Source organism: Halichoeres trimaculatus, unplaced genomic scaffold, assembly GCF_033239565.1.
Source record: "Halichoeres trimaculatus isolate MK-OKI-2021-1 unplaced genomic scaffold, fHalTri1.1 fHalTri1_scaffold_9, whole genome shotgun sequence".
Classification (NCBI taxonomy): domain Eukaryota; kingdom Metazoa; phylum Chordata; class Actinopteri; order Labriformes; family Labridae; genus Halichoeres; species Halichoeres trimaculatus.
Window position 1 is genome coordinate 16,794,448 of NW_027437188.1, and position 26,389 is coordinate 16,820,836.

Consider the following 26,389-nt stretch of genomic DNA (forward strand, 5'->3'; position numbering starts at 1 on the left):
ATTTCCAGGGTCCCAGGTTTGTTTGCGGATGGTTGGTAATGCGCCTGGATTCAGGACCAGTCTGTTCACTAGCCCTCTGTTGTACTGTCCAAAGTTGGAAAAGCAGTCGGGCGTGAAGTGACTAGCACACACATGCACAGTTTTACTGAGTGTAGCTGGCACATTTCCCTGATAAATTAACTCTAGCCACTTAGTCTTGTCTTCTTTCCAGATGGGAAGCTTGTGCATGGAATTATGTGGCTGTTTACAGCCAAAAACAGAGCAGTGATGGCTCTTCAACTTCAGCATTCTCCTCCCCACTGCTGGAGAGAAATCTGCGGGGAGGGGGTTCGGGGTATCTGCTCCGGTGGACCAATCAGGTCAGACTTGCTCCTATTTGGTCAAAAAAGGGAATTGCTGATGTCGGCAAATCCCCAAAATCTGAACAGCTCATTTTAAGTCAGGATTTTACATTTACAAGTACTACTAAATACAGGTTTTGTCATTAAACACCACATTTTGAGGGCTGGGAGGAAATCCAAAGACCCACAAATTTCACTAAAAGATTTAATAAAGTGATTTTTGCATAATATGGGACCTTTAAGCTGGTCAATAGTGGACCAAGATGCTTAACATTTGAAGTAGTGCCATGTAATGTTTTTGTAATCATCAGCTGATGTCTGCACTAACAAAGCAGATTGAAAAAGTGAACAGTTCATATCTGCAGCCAGTAGTGACAATGCGGCTGTTGTTTGGCAGAGTAAATTGTTTCCCTAATATCTATTTTGCACCCCATATTCTACATCCTGCTTTATTTCATTTGTCACCATCATCTCTACAACACTTTTTTTTTTCATCCTAAATGAAAGCCATGAACAGTTTCAGGGTGGTGGGTAATATAAACTCTGTAATGATAGACAGAATAAGACAGTTTTTATTGCTGCAGGTGTAACTAGATGACATGTTTTGAAATCTATAGCAAAACCTAAAGTACTTTGCCATTTCACAAATTGATGAAAATCTATCTGAAACTTACTGCTGGCTAATAAATGTGATGCCGATATTTTTTAGCAGATGTTGACAGACCTGCTTCCTGACTGTCATCGGCCATTGAAATCCAGTGTCCATTGTCCAACGCTTAACATGTGTTATATACTTTCACCATCCTCCAATAGTGCAGTAAACCCCCTTATACAGCACAGGCAGCTTAAAGAGGAGCCAGCATCTGTTACCCTACACAAGTGTCACCTTTAACTCCTATGCATATTCACTGAGGGTACCAAGGAGGGTTTTAACAGATCATCAAGGTTTGTGGAGAACAATTAGAAGTTGAGCCATACATCAAATCAGCAGCAGAGTCACTGCTCTTTTTAAACCCCCAAGTGAATAAATTTATAATCTCTCAGTTTTGGTTTCTTTTTAACCTCTCCCTAAAAATAGAGAGGGTTTCAGAGGAGAACCAGATTTTATCTGTAGTATTCTGGTTTCAGTTTGTAGTCCAGATAAAACCATCTACCAGCATTATGCAGACAGTGGCTACACTCTTGCAAGCAGGCCATGAGGTGGTGACCGTAGGCCAAGCGTGTTGCTGGATATCGAGACAACAGCTGTTGAGATACAAATTTCTCAGACATGCCTCCAAGTTTAGTTCCTCATTCATACATATCAAAATATTTTCAAATATTTGATAACAGCCTGAAGCCTTTTGCAAAAGATGCATCCCGATGAAAGTCAACAACCAACAGGGTCGCTCTTTGTGAGAAACTCTGGTTGATTTCTACCGTCATCTGGCCTTTGATGACAGAGATCCAAGAACATCTGGTCAAAAGTCTCCTAAAGTTTTCATTGATGTCACAGCCAATAATCAGCCTGTGAACATCTCTTACACCCACTGTATTTATCTACCCTCTCATGTTGCAGTTTGTAAAATGTGATTATTAATCTCATTCATCATTTGTTAATAACCACAACCACCCTGTAGGTGGGGGCATTGTTCTTAGTACATGTAAGGTCTTTGACAACTATGTGATGTTGTACAGTATAAGCATGCTGGTGGTGTGTGTTGGTGCATCTGTAGTTTAGGCTCTGGTCAGCAGCTTCAGCCTTGAATAAGCAGGTAATAATTCAGCCAGAGGACGTCAGACAGTTATTTACCACCTGACTCTGGCAGATTTATGTGCTGAATACCGAGTTAAGTGAAGCAATTGAATTTCCCCTGGACCACCTCTCCTTCACTCTGTCCGTCCAGCACAGATGAATGTGCAGTAATCTTCACATGCACTTCTGAGTCAGTCGTCCTTTCTGCAAACAGCTCAGGGCAGAGAGCCAGCTGATGGGAGCGTGGCCAGACATCGACCTGGGCCTGTTAAATGTGCAGAGTTTGGGAGACGCTTCTAGTTTCTCAGTTCCTCACTTATATTGTTTTATCTTTCAGAGCAACCTTGGCTCCACAGACAGTGTTAACATGGATGTAGTTTTGGTGACAACCTCCAACTGGGGTCTGAAGAGGTGTTATTAAGTCTATTGTCAATTTGGAAATACTGACTCCAACTACCTTTCTAACTTTTGGCATTTGTTTATCTGTGAAATTTTCATAATGAGGGCTCACAAATAGATCTCTTGAGCTTGGCGAGTCAAGTTTCTGCCCTCATCTGTGATGAGGTGGAGAAGCCAAATCACAGTATGAGGGAGCAAGATGCAGGACAAACATCTCAAAATGCTAAAATTTGACATGTAAAGGGAAAAAAGTGCTGAGAAGAGGGTTTCAAGTACTTACTGTTTCACGAACTTTCACATTTATAAGAGTCTGAGTAAACTGGTGGAAATCAGAAGCTTGTGTGGATTGAGAAAGATTATGTTTATGTTTATTATGTTAGTCATAGATGGACACCACCTTATAGTCAGCCTGAGCACTGGGCACATGTTAGAAGTGAGGCCAAAGGTTTTAGGTTGTTTTGAGGTTACAGAAAAATTATTATTGTTACTTTTTAGATGTTTATTTCCTGTTTTTTTTCCTTACAGCCCTAAACTTCTGATGGTACATTAGTGACTTTATTTTTTAATGGTTTCACTCAGTGTCTGAATCTTGAATCTGTTATATTCGTTTTTTACTGTGTGGCACTTAAGACTGGGGAAGTTTCTTTGTTTCTTATTTCTTTTCAGTATTTCAGGGAAGGAGAACTTGAAGGTGAAATTCAGGCCATTTCCCTGAAATCACAAGCTCCTTTAAGACTCAGTGGGACTTTTTCTAATCTCATGTTTGGAAAATTATGAAACTTAGATCACACTATCTGAGTATTACGTTATGTGCTGTACTTCTGCCTCCATACCATTTTTCACCAGCCATCTATTTCTGTTATGGTAATTGTGAAGGGTCGTGTTCCTTGACATTAAGGAACAAAAATCACACATTCTATGACTAACATACACCATCTTTTGAGATTGATCTTTAGAAGCAGTGGAAAGTCCCAGATTCACTGTAAACTTTATCCCCCCCTCTGGTTCGAGGTCATTCTGTGGTTGAGGGGGCAGTTTCCCCTCTAAGTGAAGACAGAAGTTTGAAAGAAATGTTGGGAAATAGTTTTTGTTAAGATGGTGTTGCTGTTCAAGTTGTGGTGTTGTTTTCTTAGCAACAGGATTATCTGCTGGTGATCTCACTGGCGACGCTGTACACAGCGGTCAGTCTGGTCTTGCTACAGCTCTGTGTCACTTTGTGGAAACTTGTTTTGTGTAATATTTAGGAGAAAAGAGTTGCTTGTAATTATTTGTTGAAATACCTCCTGAGGTCAGACTCACTGTCTTGATCATGTCACCTTGAGATGAACTGCTCCTGCTTGTGATTATTTGCTCAATCAGTACTGCAGTCAATATCAACACTAAAAAATTAAAGCTACAATTAAATGTTATAAACTCTTGGCAGACGTTTCCTCTTTCCACTGCGGGCACTGTGACGAAAGCAGCAGCCTCTGTGGGCTAAAATCCCCCCAGTAACACCACTGTGGGTTGCTAGGTTTCACTTTCAGTCTGACTGCAAGCAGGTTTAACAAGACTTAATCACACTTTATCAAAAATACACTTTCACCACTTCTACTGAAACATAGTTTGAAGCTTAAAGGTTAGTCCATATGGGGTCACTCTAAACACAACTGACAACTATGGTACAATAAAGCAGCTGTATTCTGTATAATCATCATCCAAGTCTGCAGAGCATTTTAGAGATGTTTGTTTTTGTTATGATTCTCATCTTAGCTCTTCATACACTCTTATTTCCTCTTAGCAGTCTAATTTTGGCTGAAACAGAGGCAGTGCTCTTTCTGCAGAGGTATCAACTGCTGTAGGAAAAATTCTTGCTCTACAAAAATGTATTTCTGGACTCTATTTTAAGCAGTCATCATTAATAACACAATGAGAGAGGCTAAATGAGTCCCAGCTTAAGACCCAAGTACAGATTATTCTCATTTTCCTGATTACTGTCTCTATTCTTAACCCATGAGCTATGGTTAAGCCATGCACTGTGCAAAATGTAGACGTTATTCTGGTCACATCACCAAAAACCTGAGGATGGTGGTAATCATGTTGAAAATGTGACTAATTTCCAAAAAAGCAGATAAAGGGGTGGAGTCGCCCAACAACCTGGCCAACAGTTACACACATAAACGTCGTCATTCAGATTTGCAGCATCCCCAATCATGCGAAATTACATTAAAGGGCTGTGAGGAGTTTCTAAGTAACCTTGAAGAAGTCTCACCTGCCAGCCGATCGATCGGTGCCGATTTTCTTAATTTTTGGGGATTGGTGATCAGCCCATCCTTACATATAAAACTGATCTTATATACCTCTGGGAAGGTCTGACAGCCAACCATTGTTGCTTTTTGCTCTTGGAGACCTAAAACTCAGAACTCTTTATTGGTTGTTTAAGTTAAAACAAAAAGATTTTATTGTTTCACAGGTAGTGTTCAATGATTTTCAATAAAGGAGTGAAGGTATGTGCTGTCAGTTATAAAAAATGAAAAATAAAAATCAGTATCGTCCCAAATCAGTATTGGCAGGTCAGGCTTTTTAAAGATCGGTGATCAGCCAGAAAATTGTAATTGGTGCCCCCTGACTAGATATATGCCGGATCATAATCCACAATTTGAAATGAGATTATCAGCACTAAAATAGATTATTATCTTAGCTTCCTGATCAAGTTAGACAAGACTGGATTGAGGTACGGCACGTAAAAGTCTCTATAACAACACCACACCGTTTAGCTGTGAGATCTGTGTTTTTCTCTTCTGAAAAGAATTTCTGTGATTAATTTTGCTGTAAAAGTGGACAGTAGAGCCCAACTGTCAGACAGAAAAAGAACAGAAAAGCAGAAGAAAGCTGAATGGAAGACTGATAGAGCACGAGCTAAAGGCTAAAACATGTGCTAAGCTGTGTGTAGTAATGCGCGTTTCAACCCAGTGGTGTTACAAAGAAAATCTGATCTCCATTTATTTTTTTACTTCAAGCATACTAAAGCCCTGTTTCAACCAAGCAGTCCGGTTCAGATCAGTACGGTTTGGTACGGCTTGTCTCGGTTAAGCTTGGTCTTGTTTGCGTTTCCACAGCCAGCCGTGCCCCCTCTGGGTAGGCAGCGTATAAGCTGGATGCCGACAGCCACATGTAGTGTGACGCCATAGCAGCGCGACACAGTGTACCCCGCTAATAAATCCAGCGAAGAAGAAAAACGCAAAACAGTAAACAAGAGCAACTATGGAAGGCATCCAGCAATTCGTCCTCTCTGTGATTGGCATGTGGCTCTTTGATTCAAAGGGCATTCAAGCTTTGTTTCAGAGAAGACAGTGTGCCACCAGCTGGGCTTAAAGGGAGATTCCATGTTTTTGGGGGCCAGCTTCAAGTGGACACTGGGTGAACTGCAGTGGAGGTGGCTGCCGTGTTAGACCTCACAAAAGCTTTCTCAGAAATAATGGAAGCACTTCATGTTCCTGATGCAGATAACAATGAACACAAAAGAAACAGAAGGAAAAAATGTTTTTTGAGACTTTTTGTCCTGGTATCAGAGGTCAGTTGTTGGGAAACCTGCGAATAGCATTTCTCAATAATTGAATCAAAGCTTAAACCGTATACACATGCCAATAAGTAAGGATGTAGATTATCTGATTATTACTGAAGCTTTAAGTGAAGTACACAATGTGGTTATTCAAGCTTTGTTTTTGCTCATTGACCTTTGCCCTGGATGCTGCTGGATAAGAGTTTTTTCCTGCTGCAGCGTCACTCCCACAGAAACTTAATCAGGTTTTCTCCACCAGACGTCTCACTCTATCTAACCATCTATTAATATCAGCCCAGTCAGACGGCCCTCCAGCACTGGCACGCAGTGTGGGAGGGGTCCACACTTGGCATGCTGAACATACTTTAGGTAGCAGTGAGATAAGAAGGACAGGACACAGTCAAGGCCGGAGGGAGAGTGGATGACGCAACAGCAAAGATAAACCTGAGAGGAGAGAGTGTGGAGAGGAAGGACAAGGTGAGAAAAGTTGATGCATAACAGTGTCAGAGGATACACAAGCAAAGATTTATTCAACGCCCAGCCTTGAACCTTTTCTGCAGACTCTGTCGCTCTGTTAAGAATGGAAATTCAAGCTTTCTGTTTATTTTCAGGGGCTGAAATAAATAAGGGAAGTACCCATGGGGTTTACAAAAGGAGAAGTTACAATAAGACAGTGAAATTCCTTTATGTTTACAACCGTCAATAAATGTCACATCAGATTTTCACTGCTTCGCACCAGTTTGATGTTTTGAGTTGGTTTTGAATTGGTACGTGATTGAAATGTGAAATTTGAAGGCACTACAGGGAATCTCCTTTTCAGACATTTCATTAACTTCATAGTTGATTAGTAGGTTTAATATAACGGTGATAATGAATAAGTTGCACTTTTAACTTGAAATTAAGCTTTAACTTTTTTTTAGCTTGAAACATTGTCATCAGAGCTTTGTGTTGCTTCAAAACAACAACTGGATGACATTCAGGAAAAGAAACTAATCAGTCTAGGAACACTGGTTGTGTTTGTAATGTCCCATAAGTCTCTTTCACTGGTTTCGAAATGTGATTTGCAGGAATAGAAGCAGCATGGGAGCAAAGGAGGAGGTGTGTGGAATTTACTGAAGACACGGGGTGGGGGTGGGGAGGCGTGAGTGCGTGTAGTTAAAGCTGCTGGATGGCGCGTGTGCAAGAGTAGGCAGGGCCAAACAGGAAACGATGAGGTCATAGCAAAAGCAAGAGAGAGGAGGAGGAAGGCAGGGAGGGAGGAGGGAGGGAGAGCCGGGGGGAGTGACACTGATTCAGAGATGAGCTCAGCTGCAGAGGCGTGGGCTGCTCTCTCTCCTCCCTCCTCCTCCTCCTGTGGCTCTGTTTCTCCGGCCGGCTTGGCCGCTGCCAGTGTTTTGTTGTGACAGCAGAGGAATTGGCTGCCTCGGTAGAATGCACTAGAAGAGCGAGGAGAGACGCTGGCTCTCGCTGACATGGTGGGAGACCTGTTTTTCTGGAGCTTCTGCTGTCTCAGGCTGTGGAAGAAGGAGAAGAAGGTGAGGCTGCTGATGATGGGAGGTTACTGGGACTCTGAGGGGTGATGTACAGTAGAGTAAGAGCTGCAAGGGGCCAGGGGAGCAGACAGTGTCATAGGAAGATGGTTTGCTGTACGTCTCTGCAGGAACACTTTCTGTTTTCATGTCTTAATTTTGAAATCTGAGTCTGAGCGATGATTCAGAAATCTGCCATATTTTGTGTGTCATTTCAAACTGGGTCAGAGCTTGCCGGGCCAATCTGTTCCTCTTTCTCCTCGCGGCGCTCCAGTTTTTCTTTTTTTTCATGTCATGAAAAACTGATGAGCCATGGCACGTGTCCTATTTATAGAGACCATTATTCTCTGGGATAAAAGTCGTGTTTGAAACTGTGTGAGTGCGCACATTCAGAGATGGACAACAGTTGTCAAGCCCAATAACTGTGTCAGTGCAACTGTGTTATTTTTATTTACCACCTTCATGCAAGTCACAGCACAGATGAGCAAAGAGGAAGGAAGAAGATGAATACATTCAGTTCATTTCTAAAGCTGACGCCTGTGTACATACTGTGGTACTGTACTGGTTAGAGCTAAAGGGGGTTTCCATTCAAAGAGCATCAATGTGGCTCACTGTTTTCTCTCTCAGGCTTTCTGGCTAATTGTGTTTGCCTGAATGATGTCTACAGTAGGAGGTCTGCAGAAAATCAGTATCATGTCGTCCTTTGGATTTATTTCTCATGCAGCCTTGATTGCAGCATCAGGAGACATTGAAACCATATTGTGTTTTATCATGCCTTTGATATTGAGGAATTCCCTTTGACACATATTTGTGAGCTGACCCAGTTGTAGTTTTCTCTAAGGGAGAGTATCAGGTACCTAATGCACGTGCTGTTTTTGCTTTTTCTTCCAAATAGCCTCATGAGGTCATTCTTAAAACCTCGTCCCACTGTTGATTCTTGGAGCGAGGTCACATGTGGTCTGTGTTTTTGAGTTCAGATAATGAAGGGGGTGAAGTTCATTACCTCAAACGTGAGGCTAAGCAGAGCCAGATCTGCAATAATTTGTTGAGGTCTTTCAAAAGCACCTTGAGCAGTGTTGTGATGAGATCATGGTTCCTCATTTAGCCAGAGACGAGTGAAGTCAGCGGCTCTGAAGTGGGATTCTGTGGAGCTCGTAGATGTAATGAGACCAGAGGGCATGCAAAGGTTTCTGATCAGGTCCTGCTGTGTTTATGTGGTGTAGACAGACTAGACCTGCACAGTAAGAAAATTCTCAATATGTAATCCTATAAATACATTCTTTCAACTAGCAGAAGTATCAGCTTTTCTCAGAACAGTGTCTAACCAGAAGCACGAGTTTCCTGTGTTATTTGAAAAGTGTTGGCCAAGTGGTTTGATGGAAAACTCCAACTCATCAAGCAAATGTTTGAGTGTTTAATGCATTGAATGTGTGTCAAAAATCATTTAAACAATTAGGCATTTTTTGTGGATGCACATCCTACCAAAAGAAGAAAATGTGGTTCATTGTGGAGCTCTACATAAACCTTAAACTCAAACTAATGCACGCCCTAGGTTCAGATCATTATCAAATATAAACTTCACTTTCCTTTAAACTCATATTTCCCTTTCTCTTATTTAAACTTTTAATCATTTAACATCACTCATGATAATGTTTGGTTTTTAAGCTTTGACATGGCTGTACTGGACACAAAAGAGCACACAGATACACTCATGCATCAGTCTGGAAAGAGATTTTAACACTCACAAGTCATGATTTTATGAAAATTCTCACTCCTTATGCTCTTTATCTTTCACAAATTCACACTCATTCCAACTTAGCAGTTTGGAAAGTCAAGTCAAGTCAAACTTTATTTCTATAGCACATTTTAAAACAACTGCAGTTGGCCAAAGTGCTGTACAGGCATGAAATCAAGATCAATAAAAACACAATCAATTAAAAAAACGTTAATAAGAATAATTTAAAACAGCGGGAAGGTAAATGACACAATAAATAGTAGAGAAAAAAAAAAGTGTTTTGTGGAGAAAATCTGAAATGTGTTGATACCAAATGTTATGGGTGAAAACAAGAGACCAAGTGACTGGTTAAAACAGGAGAAATGAAAAAGAAGCAAGAGAAGTTCTGTATATTCTTTTTTTAAACAAAACGGCTGACTGTTTTATTACTCATATCTTTAGTTTCCTCGTCCAGTCATTTTAAGTTTCACTCTTTAACATGCAAACTCTGCAAACTAGTTGGGATACCCCAGGAGGTGTTTTACCAGACTTCATCTTAGTAAGTGTCAACAAGTGGGGCTAACCCACAGTTTGGCCCTAAAGAGTCGTCAAACGTGCGTGACTTACTACCAACATGCCTTTTAGTTGTTTAGAGAGCAGTAGAGCGTTGTAAATTCCTCCAAACAGCCAAAAAGACTCCGTTCACATTCCACAGCCAACCTAATGTGGCACATATAAATCATTAAAAGCAAATAAAGCTGAAGGGAGCTGACACCCCAGGCCCAGTGGGTCAAATCCTTTAAGCTTGTTAAGATGGGGAATGACAATATGTAGCATCCAGGCGTTACTCTTATAACCTTACACCCACAGATGATTAAAGAACATAATTACAGATTTATAAGCCTTTGATTAAAATTTGCTTGGATAAAATTGGATTGCCTCTTGTAAGTGTTTATTCTAATCACTAAATGAAAACGGGTCAAACATTTAAGACTTTTCAGTGTGTAGAGTTTAAATGTAATAACACCACTTTCCGACTGCCAGTTGCTAAGCAGCTAACTTAAACGAAATGAATGTTGGCTTGCAGACGCGCATTAAAGGGGACGAATAAAAATAGTTACAGGTATAGAATTCTGATTTACATATATTGGGTGTGAGACTTATGTTAAAACAAGGAAAATGAACCCCACAGATGATAAAATGCTTTGCCTGTAATACAACAGAAAGACAACCCGCTAACGTTAGCTTACTTTCCCTGTCATCACAAACAGTGTGTATGCTAGCTCGGTAACTACTACATGCAGTTACATTAAAATGACATATGTGCCAGTGTTAAGTGCTAACAGTCAGTTTAACACAGGTCACATACTGCTGGCTGTAAGTACGGTACTCTTTGGCAGATATTAAAACATGTTTTGATGCGACAGTGATTCTGTTACCATAAATTTACTAATTAACCAAGTCTTGATTAGCTGAGACATTTGGTAAAGAAGGTTAAAATAAATTCAATTTACAACCAATTTGACACATAAACCAAGGGATTAACTTCAAATAACCCATGCTGCTCTATAGCATAGTTAATGATACAGTTCTCCTTTTCCTTAGTGACACTTTTCCCGACTAACAAAGATGTCTCTTTCTGTTATTTTAAATAAATAGTGAGCAACAGAAACCTAACAGTTCTCTCCAGTATGTCTAGATTTCTTTACAATACCCTGTTGTGGGGGGTCGCATCACACTGTTCCTGACATTTAAGGAAACCATGAGCTTTGTGCTGCCTATTGACCTGGTTTCTCCTGCAGCCTATCTAAAGGCAGACATGTGCCAGGGTTTGTTTTGTTGTCCCTTGTTGATGCCACGAGGCTACATGAGCGGCTAACTTGTAGTCACGCACTCGTGAGCAGGATGAGCTAATTCACAAATAATGAAATACACCCTCAGAGTCTTGAGGCACACACTGATCTCTGATTAGTGAGGGTATAAAGTGGAACTGCTGGTGTGTGTGAGTGTGTGTGTCTGTTCATGTGATGTTTCTTGAATCTGCCTTTTGATCAATGTTGGTTAAGCAGTCACAAGTCTCTGTGAGAGAGCCAGCTCTTATTTTGATTTTTCAGTTGCTCTGAAACTGTCTTTGTACCGAGAATTTTGGAGAGGAAGTATGAACTTAATGTGGGGATAGCAGCTGCTGCCTGGCAAATGTGGTTTAAGAGAGGGTGTGTGTGTGTGTGTGTGTGTGTGTGTGTGTGTGTGTGTGTGTGTGTGTGTGTGTGTGTGTGCATCATGCCTCCATGGCAAGCAAATGGCATTCAAAGTGTCGGGGCATGCAGTCACACACTCTTTTCATGTCCAGCTGTCCTTTCTTCCTGTCCTTCCCATTTGTGGAATGGCACCTAATTGACACACATACGCAGTCACACACCATCAAAGAGACAAACACACGGCTCTCTTCAAATCTAGTAACTATAATAAAATCACTGCAAATCATTTCAGCGTTATCTCTTCGTCCCACAGTCGTCTTACTGTAAGTCCTCAGATTCCTTTCACTCATCCACTGTTTGTTATACTTTAGTTTTTTCTTATGTGTTGTTTACACTCACCAGGGATGTGCTACAGTGTTGTTTATGCCTTCTTTATGAGTCTGCATGGAGGAGAAATAAAGACATTAAGCTGGTCAATAAGGCCTACGGCTGCCTGCTCTCTTGTCCATTACCAAGGCCATTATTACATCTGTGTTTTCTCCTCTCTCTGTCTCTTTCTGCCTCTTGAGTGTTGTCTACATAACACATAACTACAAAAACAGTGAGAAAGAGAAAGGAGGAGGAGAAAAATCATTTATTTGCAGCTGAGTCTTTTCCAGGCCACTTATGTGCTTTTAAAGCTCCAAAAACACAAGAAACTAGAATGATAAAATCAAGTCAGGATGTCCTGGCACACCCTGAATCAAAGCCAAGTGATGGTGTGTTTTTCGATCAGGCTTAAAGGATCTGCTTAGATTAATACATTTAAAAGAAGTTAATTAATACTCTTGTACGGTGGCCTGGGGGGCTCACAGCCTGTGTTTATCTGTTTGTGTGTTTGTGGTTTCACTGCTGTTCTCCCAGAAGGGTGGGGCTGCAGACATATGGCCGCACATAATGATTTTATTGATTCTTTGATCCTCAGGTTTTCTTCCTTTTAGTCTCAGATTTCTGGGTTTTGTTTCAGTTAATGCACGATTAGAGGGAGCTCCTTCTCCTTTGGGTGATTTTAATTTCTGCTTTCATTTTTCTGTTACTTTAAACGCTGTGTTCATGAGCTCACAGTCTGCCCCTCTGTAATTTGGAGTACATAAACCGGTTTTGCAGATAAAAACAAATTACACTTAAACGATGCAAAAGTGTTGTCTGAATAATGCATCATTGTTCTTACGTGCCTGTTTTAAAACAAGTGGTGCAAATGTCTTTTTTCTCTTTAAGTAACCAGACTGCTCAATATAAATTCCTCAAATTCCCTCTTTTGTGTTGGCCTTAAATTGATTTTTCTTTGTTCAGCATATATCAATGCATGCCTCTTCAACTCCTGTTAGACTTCATTAGCATTGCAGATCACTGCAGTTGCGGGGAGCTGACAGGGGGCCCACTCCCACAAAAAAATTCTGCCACTCACAGCACAAAACAAAACCACAAGCACCTCAGGCCTCTGGAGAGCTGAAAGCGCTGGTGGACTGGGCTCCTATGATTAAACATGAGTTTCCATGTTAAGCACTGAAGGTCATTAGGTGTGAGAGTGGGTGGGTCATTAACATGGAAGGGTGCAGATTTACCTGAAGGAGTTAAAAGGGGTCGATGTTGATATGTGAAAGTGCAGGCTTCTTTATTGATTTGTCAGTCGATCAGGGTCTTGTGAAGCGAGGTTTTTATGTGGGATGTTAAAAAAACAACAGTAGAAGTGATTTATTTGACCACTTTCACTGTGTTTGGTCTGAAGAACGCCCATAGCTGTAAACCTCCTCTTGCTGTATCATCCTCAGATCTGCCTGATGATGAATCTGTTTGTTACCCGCTCTGTCTTTTTGGCCTTAATTCAATTCCCCTCTCTTGTTTGTAAACCACCCTGAGCTCTGCAGGAGCATCTGGCTGCAGCAAATTCAATCTACCAGTTTTATTTTCACCCTCAGTTGCCAGACCTCGCCCTACTTTTGTGACCAGTCAGCACAGCATCATGTTGCCTGTTGTCCCAGTCACATCAAACACGCTGTTGTAGCCTGGAGTCAGTGTGGATCACCCTCTTTGACATTGTAGTACATTGAGTTTTCACATGAAAGAAGCAGAATGTCATTTCAAATCTGTCCTTTTTTTTTCTCTGACAGGTCGCAGGAGAGCAGAAATATCACCCAGAATGCTTCACCTGTCTGAACTGCAGGGCGTTCATTGGTGATGGAGACACATACGCTCTGGTGGAGAGATCCAAACTGTACTGGTGAGTTTAAGTGTAACACTTTAAGAGAAGTTTGACACCCAAATGTCATAGTCAGTCAGAAACCACTCTAATGTGTTAATACTGGAACATCAAAGCCTGTGCAGCCTGTAGTGTGCTACATTCCCTTCTAATTTACCAAACTTTTATTCTTTTGGTTAGTTTTCTTAATCCCCTCTCCTGCAGAGAGCTAATCCAGCTGAAACCTCTTTGAAGTTTAACCAGAGCTACAAAAAAGGAAAAGAGGCTAATGCTGCAGATGACTGACAAAGTATGAAAATTATGCCTCTTACTTTAAGCTTCAAAGGACTTGTTGTCGACGTTATGACAAACTGTGGCGTTGCCTAAAACATCCCTGTTAAAACACAGAAACAAGAGTTTACTCCTCGTGCGCAGACCCAGTGTTTAAAACACTTTGTAACACTTTGGTGCCTTGAAAAGTTAATTGTCCAGCAGATAAAGACATTATCCAGTGTGAGGTTGTTTTTAGAGGTTAACAGAGAAAACTGTTGGGAATTAATGTTTTAATGGCCTAGGGGTCATGTTCAGGTTGTTCCTGACTTGTGTGGCTCCAGGGTCATGAGTGTGACCATCACAAGCCTCAGGCTTCAAACATTAGTGAACGTGAAACAAAGCGTAGAGACAGATCAGTCTTTGTCCTTTCCTCTGAGTGGAAGCTGAAGCTGATATGGAAATTGTCTCACATCATTAAAGTAAGTTAGGTTTACCAGATTGGTTTGCTTCAGTTGAAAGTGTGCACTGTAAACTAGAAGTTGTTTGGGAATGTTTAAAGCCTGATGTGTTTGTTTTAAGTTATTTCTTTAGAGAGTTTTCCTCATGTTCACAGTATTCATGTTTTTGGAAAAATTGTCTTAAACTTAGGAAGCAGCCTCGTGTTCGCTAAACAATGACAGTTCAGTGTTTCCTCAAACCAAGCTCATCAACAACATGTGATGCTGTTGCAATCAGAGCTTGATGTCTCCCTTGTGATAGTTTGGACAGTTTAAGAGCCTAAAATATCTGATTCACTCGCCTCACTTTTTTAACAACTGCCCTTCTTCTTCCATTCATTTTTTTCTTTTTTTCTGGCTGCAGCGGTCACTGTTACTACCAGACTATCGTCACCCCTGTGTCCCTGCCTGACTCGCCATGCTCACGGATCCCTCACACTGTTACACTCGTGTCCATCCCGGCCACCGCCGAGGGAAACAACGGGCGCAGGGGGCGAGGTTTCTCTGTGGCCATCGACCAACCTCTGAGCCCAACCAACGGCTTCAGTCCTGAACATGGACGCACCGTCAGAGTCTCACAGTGAGTCTTTGTTGTTGTTTAAGGTAGCAAGAACACTGAGTCTAAAGAGGTCAACATGATGGAGGACAAAGGATGGAGGAGAGTGGATTAAAAATGGAGAGTTTGATGGATGAGATCCATTTAAAACCTACAATAGAGAGGAAGGAAAAGGAAATGAGCAGGAATCTGAGTCACTGCTATTAAAATGAGCAGAAACCATATCAGATCTAAAGTCTGTGTCCAAATGAAAAATGTTTCATTGTGTGCACAAAGGTTTTCTTCATCAATGCATTTGCTTATTCTTCTATTGTACTCAGGGTGGATGCAGACTGCATTAGTCCAGATGTGAAAAACTCTATTCATGTTGGAGACAGGATCCTTGAGATCAACGGGACGCCCATTCACAATGTCCCTCTGGATGAGGTATCCACCACGCCCTCACACTGCAGCTGAAATATTTGACTTCACTGAAAAAGAAAATCTCACTGACAGAGTTCTCAGAGGGAGAAAGAAGTTGTGTCATAAAGCTTCAGTATCAAACTGCCAACAATACGCATCTCTTTGTACTTGTCAAGATTGACCTGCTGATCCAGGAGACCAGCCGGCTGCTGCAGCTCACCATTGAGCATGACCCTCACAGTCAGGGGCAGGAGGGAGGCTCCTCATCCACAGAAGAGCAGGTGGACGGCCCTCTGTCCACTCCTCTGTCTGAAGGTCCCAGCCCCATCCTCCCAATCACCCAGCCTCCCATTCCTGACATCAGCAACCTGAAATCCCGAATCATCACGTAAGACAATAACATGTTCATGCATGACAGAATATCTAAGTGTAGAAATGCACCAAAAAGAGGCTCTTCAATACTCTGTTTTCTCATAAATGCTTACATTAAAAATTTTATGCTGAACATTGCAGCCTTTTTATTTCATTTTTTAACCCAGGTAGAACCAGAATAACTCAGTTTTGTGTATAAGGTCTTTAGGCCTTTGATGAACATCAATGATTTTTTTCATGTTGGAGCAAACAGTGTTTAAATATTAATCCCTTCCCTCACTGTGTCCTCCTCATCCCGTTTTTCCTTTCCCTTTTCCTCCTCTGCTTTCTCTTCCTGTCTTCTTCCAGGCGGAGCTACAGCATCGATAAGTCACCAGGCTCCAGCACTGCAGCATCCCCCGTCTCCCAGAGGAAGGACATCAATCGATCAGAGTCGCTCCGAGTCGTCTCCAACCGGACGCACCGCATCTTCCGGCCCTCTGACCTCATCCACGGGGAGGTGCTGGGGAAGGGCTGCTTCGGGCAGGCCATCAAGGTCAGACACATTCTGCATGTGTTGATACCAGCATAGTTATTACGTGTGTGTGTGCAGTACATTGATCCATACATAGTCATACTGAAACTGCCCTGAAGGTGGCAGTGCTGAGTCAAGTAGAGGATCTGTGGAGAGACAAAAGATGAAATATTTATAGTTATTACTCCTACTGGAGTTTTGAAATGTGTTTCTTATACTGACACACAGACTGTGGGATGAAAGCTTCACAAACTTGTGTGTTTTGTTCCAGGTCACCCACAGGGAGACGGGGGAGGTGATGGTGATGAAAGAGTTGATTCGCTTTGATGATGAGACTCAAAGAACATTCCTGAAAGAGGTGGGTTCAGAAAAACAATTATGGACATTTCATTATTTAGGAGTTAAAGATTCACTGATTGTTGTTTTCAGAACTCGCCTCACACTATAAATAAAAATAACTCTTAAATGATTTCCTTGAATACATCCATACATTTTTAGACATTACTAAAGATCTTTTGCTAGCAGAAATGTCTGCACAAAAAAGAGAGCACTGAGAAACCGTTGAAGAAATATGTGCAGAGGAAGTGAAAGTAAATGTTTCTTTTTGCTCAGAGTTATAATTAGATCCCTCTTGTTTGTTATGTAGGGCATGGTGACTGAATAAAAAGGATGAGTTCTCTGGTCTGAATGAGAAAATGCTAAAAAGCGCTGAATGAAGCCAAAAGAGGAAGTTCAAAAAGTTTTTCTTTAAAAAAAATGATGGATGGCTTTGTTTGACCTCACCAACGTACACAAGTCTTCCTCTCCCTCTTACCTTAATCTGGGAACCAGATGAATACAGACAAGTTTTGGTGTAGAGCAGCGTAATTGTTGCCATTACATTGACCTGAGTTTGACTCAATCGTCTTTTTTAACTGGTATGTTTAAAATCCTGGAAAACTGTTCCTGCTCTGCCAAGCTAATCAGTGTTGGGTGTATATGAGGTTACAACAGCACACAGAGTCTTTGCTTTGTAATTAAAGTATGGACCAGTATGGAGAAGAAGGAGCTTCTAAAACCACCTCCTTCCCTCCGAGCCACAATGAGTCTGAATATTGCTGCCTGCTGTTTGTTTGTTTGTCGGCAGCTCGAGTCTAACATTACTGACTCTCGTGTGAGCTCATTTGAAAGCTCGCAGCCTCTCCAGTGAAGCTTGGAAAAAAATGTTTCACACATATTTCATTTGAGGGGTAATACTTCAGATTTATGTGTGCGTAACAGGGAGCAGTCTCCTCCTCCTGTACAGCTGGATCTTGAGGGGGAAGTATTTCATAAGGTGTCTTACGGTGGAAGAGCTACTTGTAACCTCTTGAACCACTTTCTCTAGTTTGCTTTGTCTCAACATAATGGAAACAAAACCAGTAAACTGAAGCTAACAGGGCTCTTAACAGAAGAAAACTTTCATCATACATTAGCTTGTTGTTTTTAGGTTTTTAACTTGATGTTAAGATTGGGACCCCTCTCTTTCTGTCTGTTTATTCAAACCTACTGTATGCAGCCAGCAGGCTCAACTTAAGCTTTAAAGACTGTGTCTGTGTATAGAATAAAAGCTAATTTGTATAAAACTCCTGTCAATACCAAACAAATACATGTAGCAGTTTATTTGTAAATTTAGGAAATACTTATAAATCTGCTAAAACTTAACCTGAAAAATGGATGCATGTCAAGTTGCCCTCTACTGCCACCCCCTGGAATGTCTCAGAACTGCATGCAACATGGCCTATTTTAGTGAACCAACACAAATGCTTTGCCTTATATCAGGGGTGGCCAACTTGCAGCTCGTGAGCCGCATGTGGCTCTTTGCCTTCTGGTGTGCGGCTCTTCGATCCATTCATAAAGATATATATAAATATATTGTAATGGGTAGTGGTGTGCAGGTCACTTAAGTTTCAGTTTCTCTTCTCTGCATGTGGTTCTCTCAATCGCTGATAGATAGATAGATAGATAGATAGATAGATAGATAGATAGATAGATAGATAGATAGATAGATAGATAGATAGATAGATAGATAGGTAGGTAGATAGACCTATAGATCTCTACTTTGTCTCTTCTGCAGTTAAAAAAAGAAATTTGTCTTTGACAAGGCTCCAAGTACAAATTTAAACACCATTACAAACCCACTAAATCTTGCTTTTCAAATTGGAAATGTCTTGATTTTCATTTTATGTCATTTCATTTATGTATGAGAGGAAGTGCGTTTGTAAGACTACGTGTGTGATGTGGCTCTTTGTTGTACCACTGCAATTTTAGTGGCTCTTGGTATATGACTAGTTGGCCACCCCTGCCTTTTATCAATGTTTCTTATAGTTTGAACTTATGGGATGCTAATACCCTGACTGCACAACCAGTTTACCTTCTTGTGTGCTAACAAAGAAACTTTGAGTCTTGAATAAATAAACAACCTCTATCCAAAGGCTGAACTACACTCTGGTGGCATTTGTAAAATAAATCAAAATAAAACAACTGCCGGTCAAATAATATTGGCTAACAATGAAATGAGAATAGAAATGCATCTCTCCAATGATGGATAGACGACAAGTGCGAAAAGCAGCTTGGACTCACAGCAGCTATTAAATGTAACTTTTATCACATCCACAGGTAAAGGTTATGCGCTGTCTTGATCATCCCAACGTGCTCAAGTTCATCGGCGTCCTCTACAAGGACAAGAGACTCAACTTTATCGCAGAGTACATTAAGGGAGGCACTCTGAGGGAAATCATCAAGAAAATGGTGAGACTGAAACGTAAACTAATACAAAAATATGAGTCCAGTGTTAAAATGCATGTCTTAGTGCTTTTACAAGTCAGTAACTGATCACCATTTGTGTTACATTTGTTTTTCCTACAGGACAACAACTATCCCTGGAACCAACGAGTCAGTTTTGCAAAAGACATAGCAGCTGGCATGGTAGGTTACAAGTATGCTTTAAAAGTTTGTTTTTTGCCTTCTGAATCTTCCTGATGTTGCAGCAGTAAGGAAAGATGTTGAGTTTCTAGTTGTCTCGTCGCTGTTGTCTCCCTCTAGTGGTCATGTTAGTGAGCTGCAGCCATTTAGCTATATTGCCCACAAACTTTGGTCCTTCTCTGTGGAGATGACAGCATGAATTCCTTCAGGATTAGACAATAGCTTCTTCATGGTTCCCGCTGACCTATGTACAATGATGAATGTTGTTCTCGTCTGGATGTTGTATTCACAAAATGAGTCTCATGCAAAGCAACAAGGAAGGATTGTTCTTCCTGCATGTGTTTTAGATCACCACTAAAAGCTTTCTGTCTTTATTTTCTTTCCCTCTTGCTTTTCTGTGCCCTCCTATCCTTCCATCTATCTGTCATTCAGGCGTATCTGCATTCCATGAACATAATCCACCGGGACCTCAACTCGCACAACTGCCTGGTCAGAGAGGTAGGAGCCTGAGTATTCCTGGACATACCAAAGCATATACAGGATGTTTTCTTTGAGGATTTAACATGCTGCACCTGTCATGCACTGCAGCCTTACAAATACAAAAACAAAAGAGGGCTTTGTTAGCAGGGACTGTGACAAGCTGAGCCTTCTTAAAACACACTCTTCTCAAGTGGCTTTCAGCGGAAAATTCCAGCTGACATGACTCCAACAAATGCAGTATTGTACTTTTGAGTAAACATATGACAACACCAGAAAAAAATTAAGTCTAGAGATACTTTAAGTTCCCTGATACAGACTAAAACTTGAGTCCTTTGCCCACATTCTTTTGTGATTTTGGGTCAAATGTTAAGTTAAGCAGTAACAGTTGGTAAAATGTGTCATTCTCTGTGTAGGACAACACTGTTGTGGTGGCAGACTTTGGGCTGTCTCGGCTCATGGTGGACGACAAACATGAGGAGAAGTTGTCTCAGGGGGGGAAACTGTCCGGCCTGAAGAAGCCAGACCGTAGAAAGAGGTACACAGTGGTGGGAAACCCTTACTGGATGGCTCCTGAGATGATCCATGGTATGAGCTTCAAACTGTGCCATTTTCAGTAAAATCAAGAAGTTATTGACCATGCCACCAAACTTCATCACTGTAGAAGTTGATTGTGAATGAAATTTTCTTTTATATTTTCAGGGAAGAGCTACGACGAGCGAGTAGACATCTTCTCCTTTGGTATTATGCTCTGCGAGGTGAGCAGCTTTCACACTCAGGACAAATAAAGTTTCACAGTTTGATCTGATAAGACTTCATCATTTCTCCTAATGCTAATGCTAATGCTTGTGGAAAAAGGCTACCCTGTCACATTATCATTAGAACTGGATGAAGCAGGATGACTCAGCAGTTTTGATTTTCATTGATTTTTACCTGCTCAGCAACAATATAATAGGATTTCCATTGGCATTAAACTGCTGGTCGTTCCTTTTTACCTTGTGGTTTTGCTTTAATTTGGCTCATTTTGCATTTGAAAGGTTTTTCACTAAATACTTCTGTGACTCACAGCATTATCTCCTCTCAAATATTGGTAAAAGGATCTCGATCATTTTATGAGGGAAAAATTCTGCTTCTCCAAAGTTCCTCATTTTGCACAGAGCATTTTGGAGACTAGAAAAGTTTTTTTTCCCTTAAATCAAAATGCAGCACCAGTGTGTGGTGAGCTTTGGGCCTGGCGCAGAAACTACCCACATAATTCAGGCTCAACAGTTTAGTTCAGACACTGGGAGCATGACTTCCCCAGATGGACACCATTAACCAGAGAACAGAGAAGGGATTAGAGAGAGCTGAAAAGCAGTGCTGTCTTCATGTGGCTTCTGACAGGCAGACTAACGGTAGTTGTGGTCTTCTGGGAAGGACCAGTTTCAGTTTGGAGGGTTTACTGGTTTCCAGCAGATTGGCACAGGATGCTTCTCTTTTCTACTCTGACAACTCTATCTTTAACATTTTTGTTTTGTTTTTCTTATTCCTTCCAGATCATTGGCAGGGTGAACGCCGACCCAGACTACCTACCCAGGGCGATGGACTTTGGGCTTAATGTGTCTGGCTTCCTGGAACACTACTGTCCCCCAAACTGTCCCCCTGCCTTCTTCCCCATGGCTGCTGTGTGCTGTGATCTAGATGCAGACAAACGGTCAGACATTGATTTAATTTGAAATGTTACCTAAAGGGACAGTTCATAAAATAATACTTACTTTGTGTCCTCTCCCTTGAAGTTTGGGGAGCTTTGTATCTGGGGGCTGTAACTAACCCTGACGTAGTTTAGTCAGACTCCTGTTGGGACTTTTGTTTGTATGATGACAAAATATGAAAGTGAAAAGATCTAAAAATCATTTAAGGCTAAAATTCTTGCCCTCTTCTCTTTAGACCTGCTTTCTCCAAACTGGAAGAGTGGCTGGAGAATCTTAAGATGCACTTGGACATCGGCCTACCCCTGATGTCTGAACTGGACCAGCTGCACAAGGCCTTCTGGGAAAACCACAGCAGCACACGCCCTGAAAACGGCCTGCACACCCACCCTGAGCAACCGGAGTAGGGCCAAACGCAACCAGGGGAGTGGGAAGTTAGCGTTAACCCCAAAAAGGCAGCAATCTCCTGCCTTGGTTGCTCGGTTGGAGCTGTGTAAACACTCCTTCACATTTGAGGCAGATGCTGGGGGCGTTGGCTGGCTCAGGCTAAACGAGTAGACTCAGGGGGAGAGTGAGGATCTCAAGAACCTCCTGTGCAAGACGCACACACACATTTAAAGTCAAATCAAGAGAAATTCACTACGGTAGCTTGATTCTACTGTGGGCAAAACTTCAGAGGATCATGTCATATGCAATCAAACCCGACTTTCAAATCATGATGTGTGTAGATTTTAACCTTAGCAATCATTCCATTCAAGGATACCTTACTGTACTTACTGTAGTGTGTATATTCATGTGGATTAAGCAGAAAACAACTTACAGCAAATCTTCAGCCTCCTCACTCTAGGCCTGTACAGAGGACATTGTGCCGTGTGTTTGCAGGTGTTTCTGTGTGAGTTTGGTTTTGCTTTTAGTTTGGATATGAACTCTGAACTTCTGAATATCACAAAGGAGAGGAGTGTGTCAAAGACTTCAGAAACAAATGTGTAAGATCCACTTGCTGTCCATGTGTACAGGTCAAACAAAACCTTTTAAGCTTTAAGTAGCCCACTGAAGTGTGCATGACCGTAAATAATGCTGTCAGGTCGAGTCCTGGTTCATCGTGTCACTCTGACCTTGTGTGGTTGTAAGCTTCGTTATCCATCTGTGTCTGTGGCATTGCCCCTCTCCAACACGTATGGTGTAGCACTGACTTTACATTGAGGTACACATTTTTTGCATACATGTGGTATGTTGTTTTCAATTTCAAGAGCTCTTTTCTCATTCATATTGACATGGCATCATATCCATTTGAAAACATACCACTGTAAATAGCTGGCGACATTGTAAATGTTTTAAATATTGTAAATGTAAAGACATATTTTATATACGTATGCTACATTGCCATATTTTTATTGGCTGATCAGTGAAATTGAAATTAAGGAGAGTTCAAGTGTGACTACAATTAATAGGGCTCAGCCAAACTTTATCTTTTTTTTTTTAAGTATTTTTTATGCTGTCGCCGTGGTGACAGGTTTGGAGCTTTTAGCTTTTGAGAACAAGAAGAACTGCATAAACAGGAATTACCCCCTACCTTCAATTCAAACACAGTAAATGTTACATAATATCATTGTCCTCCATCTTCAAAGAGATTTCAGAGTTCTCAAGTACTGCTCATGGTTTGCTGGAGTAAAATTATCTTTAAATTCAGATTCACTAAAACAAATGTGGGCATAATTATCACCGCCATCTGTGGTGAGAAGTTTGAAAGAAATCCCTCTATCTGTTGTTTCAGAGATACTGACCACTAGAATGTGTTTTTGAGCTGCTAACTAAACGATATAAAAACACATTAACATTACTACTCTAAATATACTTCAAAATAAAACTGTTTTCCTTGGAGTTGAAATTGACCAAACATGTCATGTAGGGTTAAAAAAAATCAGCCAGGTGGGAATTAATGTCATGAGATTACATTTGTAAAAGATAGAAGATACAATCTTCTAATAATCAGTGTAACAGAGAGACTCTTTCTTTAATGTTCCCATGCTGCCCACGCGCTCCAGCCCACTTTTTTCCAAGTATTTTTAGAAACCATTCATCAGGGGTGGAGTTTGGTTTAGGCCTGACAGGAAGTGACAGTCAATTTACTCTCATCTTATGTACTGTACAGTGATTCAGGTGTAACTCATCACCAGGTACTGCCTCATTATGTCAGCTCTCTGTTCTTGTATTTGTCTCCCTTCCAGTGGACAGCCCACTCTTTGTTTACATGTAAATGTGTGCTGTAAATATCACTCATATATATGTAATTGTCTTAACTCCTGTCTGCGTGCATTGCATATATATGTGCACTCCCTTAACAATAATCTCTTCCATGCTCAGTTTCTCTCTTGCACCTTCTATTTTCAAACTTCTCTATAACTAAAAAACTGTTTTCTTAATTTCCTGCTCTACTTTTCTCAAGCTGCGTGTTGTTCTAGGTTGGCTCAGCTTCCAAAACGAGCTTTCTCCTCTTTAGATAATGCTGTTTTAGATAAGAAAAGAGTGAAAGACAAAAAAGTCAACAGAGAAAGCCAGGCTAAAAATGAAATGAGAAAAAAACACAGCATCTGTTTTTTACACTTATATGAATTACCACTGAAATCTTTTTGTATAGATTTTTAATTTGCACTATTTAACTGAATGGCGTGTTGAAGCCATGTTTGTTTATTTCCTCTCTTGGGCTAACTTGTGATAAGGAATAAATTGTGTCGGTTCAGGTTGTTATATGAATGCAAGACACTGATAGAGCCTTTCAAATGTAAAATGGGATCTGGGAAATACATCCTCTTGGCAACATTTCTGATCGCTCATATTGATTTTTGTGTATTTTCTAAAAACACAATCATCAGAAACCATCAATAGAAATAACTTCAATTATATTTCAAAGTTAAACAGAACTCAAATACCAACAAAACCACTTTTAAAATGGTCACTTTTCTGTTTCCAAGAGGATGATCTTTCTTAGCTCTGCCTGCTGCCTACAGACTGGTCCTTTGTGAATGATGTCCTGTGTTGTTTCTGACTGCTTGGTTTTGTATGTGTTGCCCACAGAGGCTGCAACCACTGCAGGTCTTTCCGATAAAATAGCACTTAAACTGTCTCACTTCTCACTTTCACCTCTTCTTCACAACTCTTTTGGCTCAGGGCCGCACTTTTCTGGAGCTAACGTCACTTAATGCAGTTAATACAGCAGATTAACAAGATAGCAGCTTTTAACAGTAACCGTGAAACTCACAGGGCATGTAACCTGTAAATGTTTAGGCTGATAACACAAAATACGCTTCTGTAAAACAAGCACCCCCTACCCTCCAAGTTAATGTGTTCGTCTGCGGGCATGCACTGTACACACTTAACGCTTTGCCATGTTTCTGTCTCTCAGTCCGGTCTGAGCCATGTGAAGCATGTTAGGTGTGACTGTGAGGAAACGTTGATGATCACTGAGAATGTCGCCGCAGCACTTCTTTGCAAAGGATCTTTACCTCTGAACAATGCTGTGCCTTTGTTGTAAGCTAGCCTTGCCAACGACGAAACCGTGAACTGATTTCCTTTTTTAATGTATCATAAGTGCAAGCCTGATTCAAGTGGATTGAATACCATTGCTGATACTGTGTTGTATGAGATTTCATCTTGTTCTGTATTTATATTTTCCAGATCACCATTGTCAGTTTTGATAATTTAATATTATATTTCTCTTTTGTCTTATTTAATTTTTTACACAAGCTGTGAAAACAATTCTGCACTTTAATCCTGAACGTGAACATTTAGACTATGAGGAGGCAACTGTTTTTTTCCTTTTGTCACAGCTAAAAATAAAACTGTTGCTTCTAAAACACACTGAGCGAGTTTGTTCATGTATTGTTTCTCCGACACCTGGTGACTCGTATTAGTGAATTAAATGCACTGACAGCTCCAGCATTGGCAAGAACTGGCTCCACTAACTTCACACTGCGACTGCCAGACCAGAGCAGCTCAAAAATTTGTTTGTGCCACAGAAGGACGAAAAAAGGCATTGTGTCATGAAACCAGTGTATCCTAAGTATATGCTTGAGTTCGGAGCAGGACAGGTGAATTGAAATAGCTTGACTTCACCACCAGAGGTCACTATTTGATTTTTAGAGTAAAATAGGAATATGTCAAAGTATAGTCAAAAATAATAGTACACACAAAGGTCATTCATGCTCTCACAGTAAAAAATACACACAAGATCATTGTCGGAACAACAAAAGGACTCTTTTCTCAAGCAAGATGATCAATCCATTGTAGAGCAACTTAATTGAAAAAAAAAAGAGTCTTGCTCTCAAAACAATCGTTTTAAAGTACAGGAGTATCTAAAAAGTTTATCTTGAATTAAGTTTAAACTTGATGATATTATAAAATCTATATTGTTATGGAATCAGATTACTACTATTTAAACATTGGCGATGGCAGATGTCTATTGATTTTAAAAGAGTTCAATCAAACGCTAATTTTTTTCATCAACTAAAATTTAAGCATGAAACACATATCAAGAAGTTAAATGTTATAACTCAAGCGAAGGCCTCTGCTTTACTGAAGAATAAACCACCTTTCACCTTTGTATTACAATCAGGTACAGGGGTACAGTTGCTTGCTTGAGTAAATGTGCGGTGAAGTTTCTTTCTGTAAGGGCTTTTATTTAATAAGAATAGAAAACTGTAGGTTAGAATAATTATTTGCAAATAAACAGAAGTATCACAAACTGCAGAATTTTTGTGGATGAGGTTAAAGCTGAAATGATTAAACCTCTCTAACGCAACGACAATTATGGTATCAACCCTATGAGATATAAGTTTTAGGAGACTAAGTTTTTTTATTTTTTTGAAATTATACTTGAACATTCAAATACTTGTTTAACTGTGTCCCTGTCAACTGTCGTGAATTTTGCCAGGAAATGGTGCTTCTTTCGTACAGGTGCAGCACGTGACCTGTCTCCCATCACATCCACGTGCG

General features: G+C 40.7%; 1 protein-coding gene across 2 annotated transcripts in view; it reads left to right on the forward strand.

The window, feature by feature from the left end:
- The window catches only part of limk1a (LIM domain kinase 1a), a 52,602-nt gene extending 27,383 nt beyond the window's left edge, over nt 1-25,219 (forward strand). Inside the window, exons 1-14 of one of the 2 annotated variants that reach the window (XM_074679678.1) lie at nt 7,363-7,551; nt 13,608-13,717; nt 14,810-15,025; nt 15,322-15,427; nt 15,580-15,791; nt 16,124-16,310; nt 16,561-16,647; nt 18,927-19,058; nt 19,176-19,235; nt 19,665-19,730; nt 20,126-20,297; nt 20,412-20,467; nt 21,245-21,402; nt 21,636-25,219. In XM_074679678.1, coding sequence (XP_074535779.1) covers nt 7,489-7,551; nt 13,608-13,717; nt 14,810-15,025; nt 15,322-15,427; nt 15,580-15,791; nt 16,124-16,310; nt 16,561-16,647; nt 18,927-19,058; nt 19,176-19,235; nt 19,665-19,730; nt 20,126-20,297; nt 20,412-20,467; nt 21,245-21,402; nt 21,636-21,804 — 1,794 coding nt within the window. In that variant the 5' untranslated portion in view covers nt 7,363-7,488 and the 3' untranslated portion in view covers nt 21,805-25,219. Of the gene's footprint in view, nt 1-7,362; nt 7,552-13,607; nt 13,718-14,809; nt 15,026-15,321; nt 15,428-15,579; nt 15,792-16,123; nt 16,311-16,560; nt 16,648-18,926; nt 19,059-19,175; nt 19,236-19,664; nt 19,731-20,125; nt 20,298-20,411; nt 20,468-21,244; nt 21,403-21,635 lie in introns of those variants that run through there. The other variant, XM_074679677.1, reaches the window with a different exon arrangement.
- Nucleotides 25,220-26,389: the final 1,170 nt, after the last annotated feature.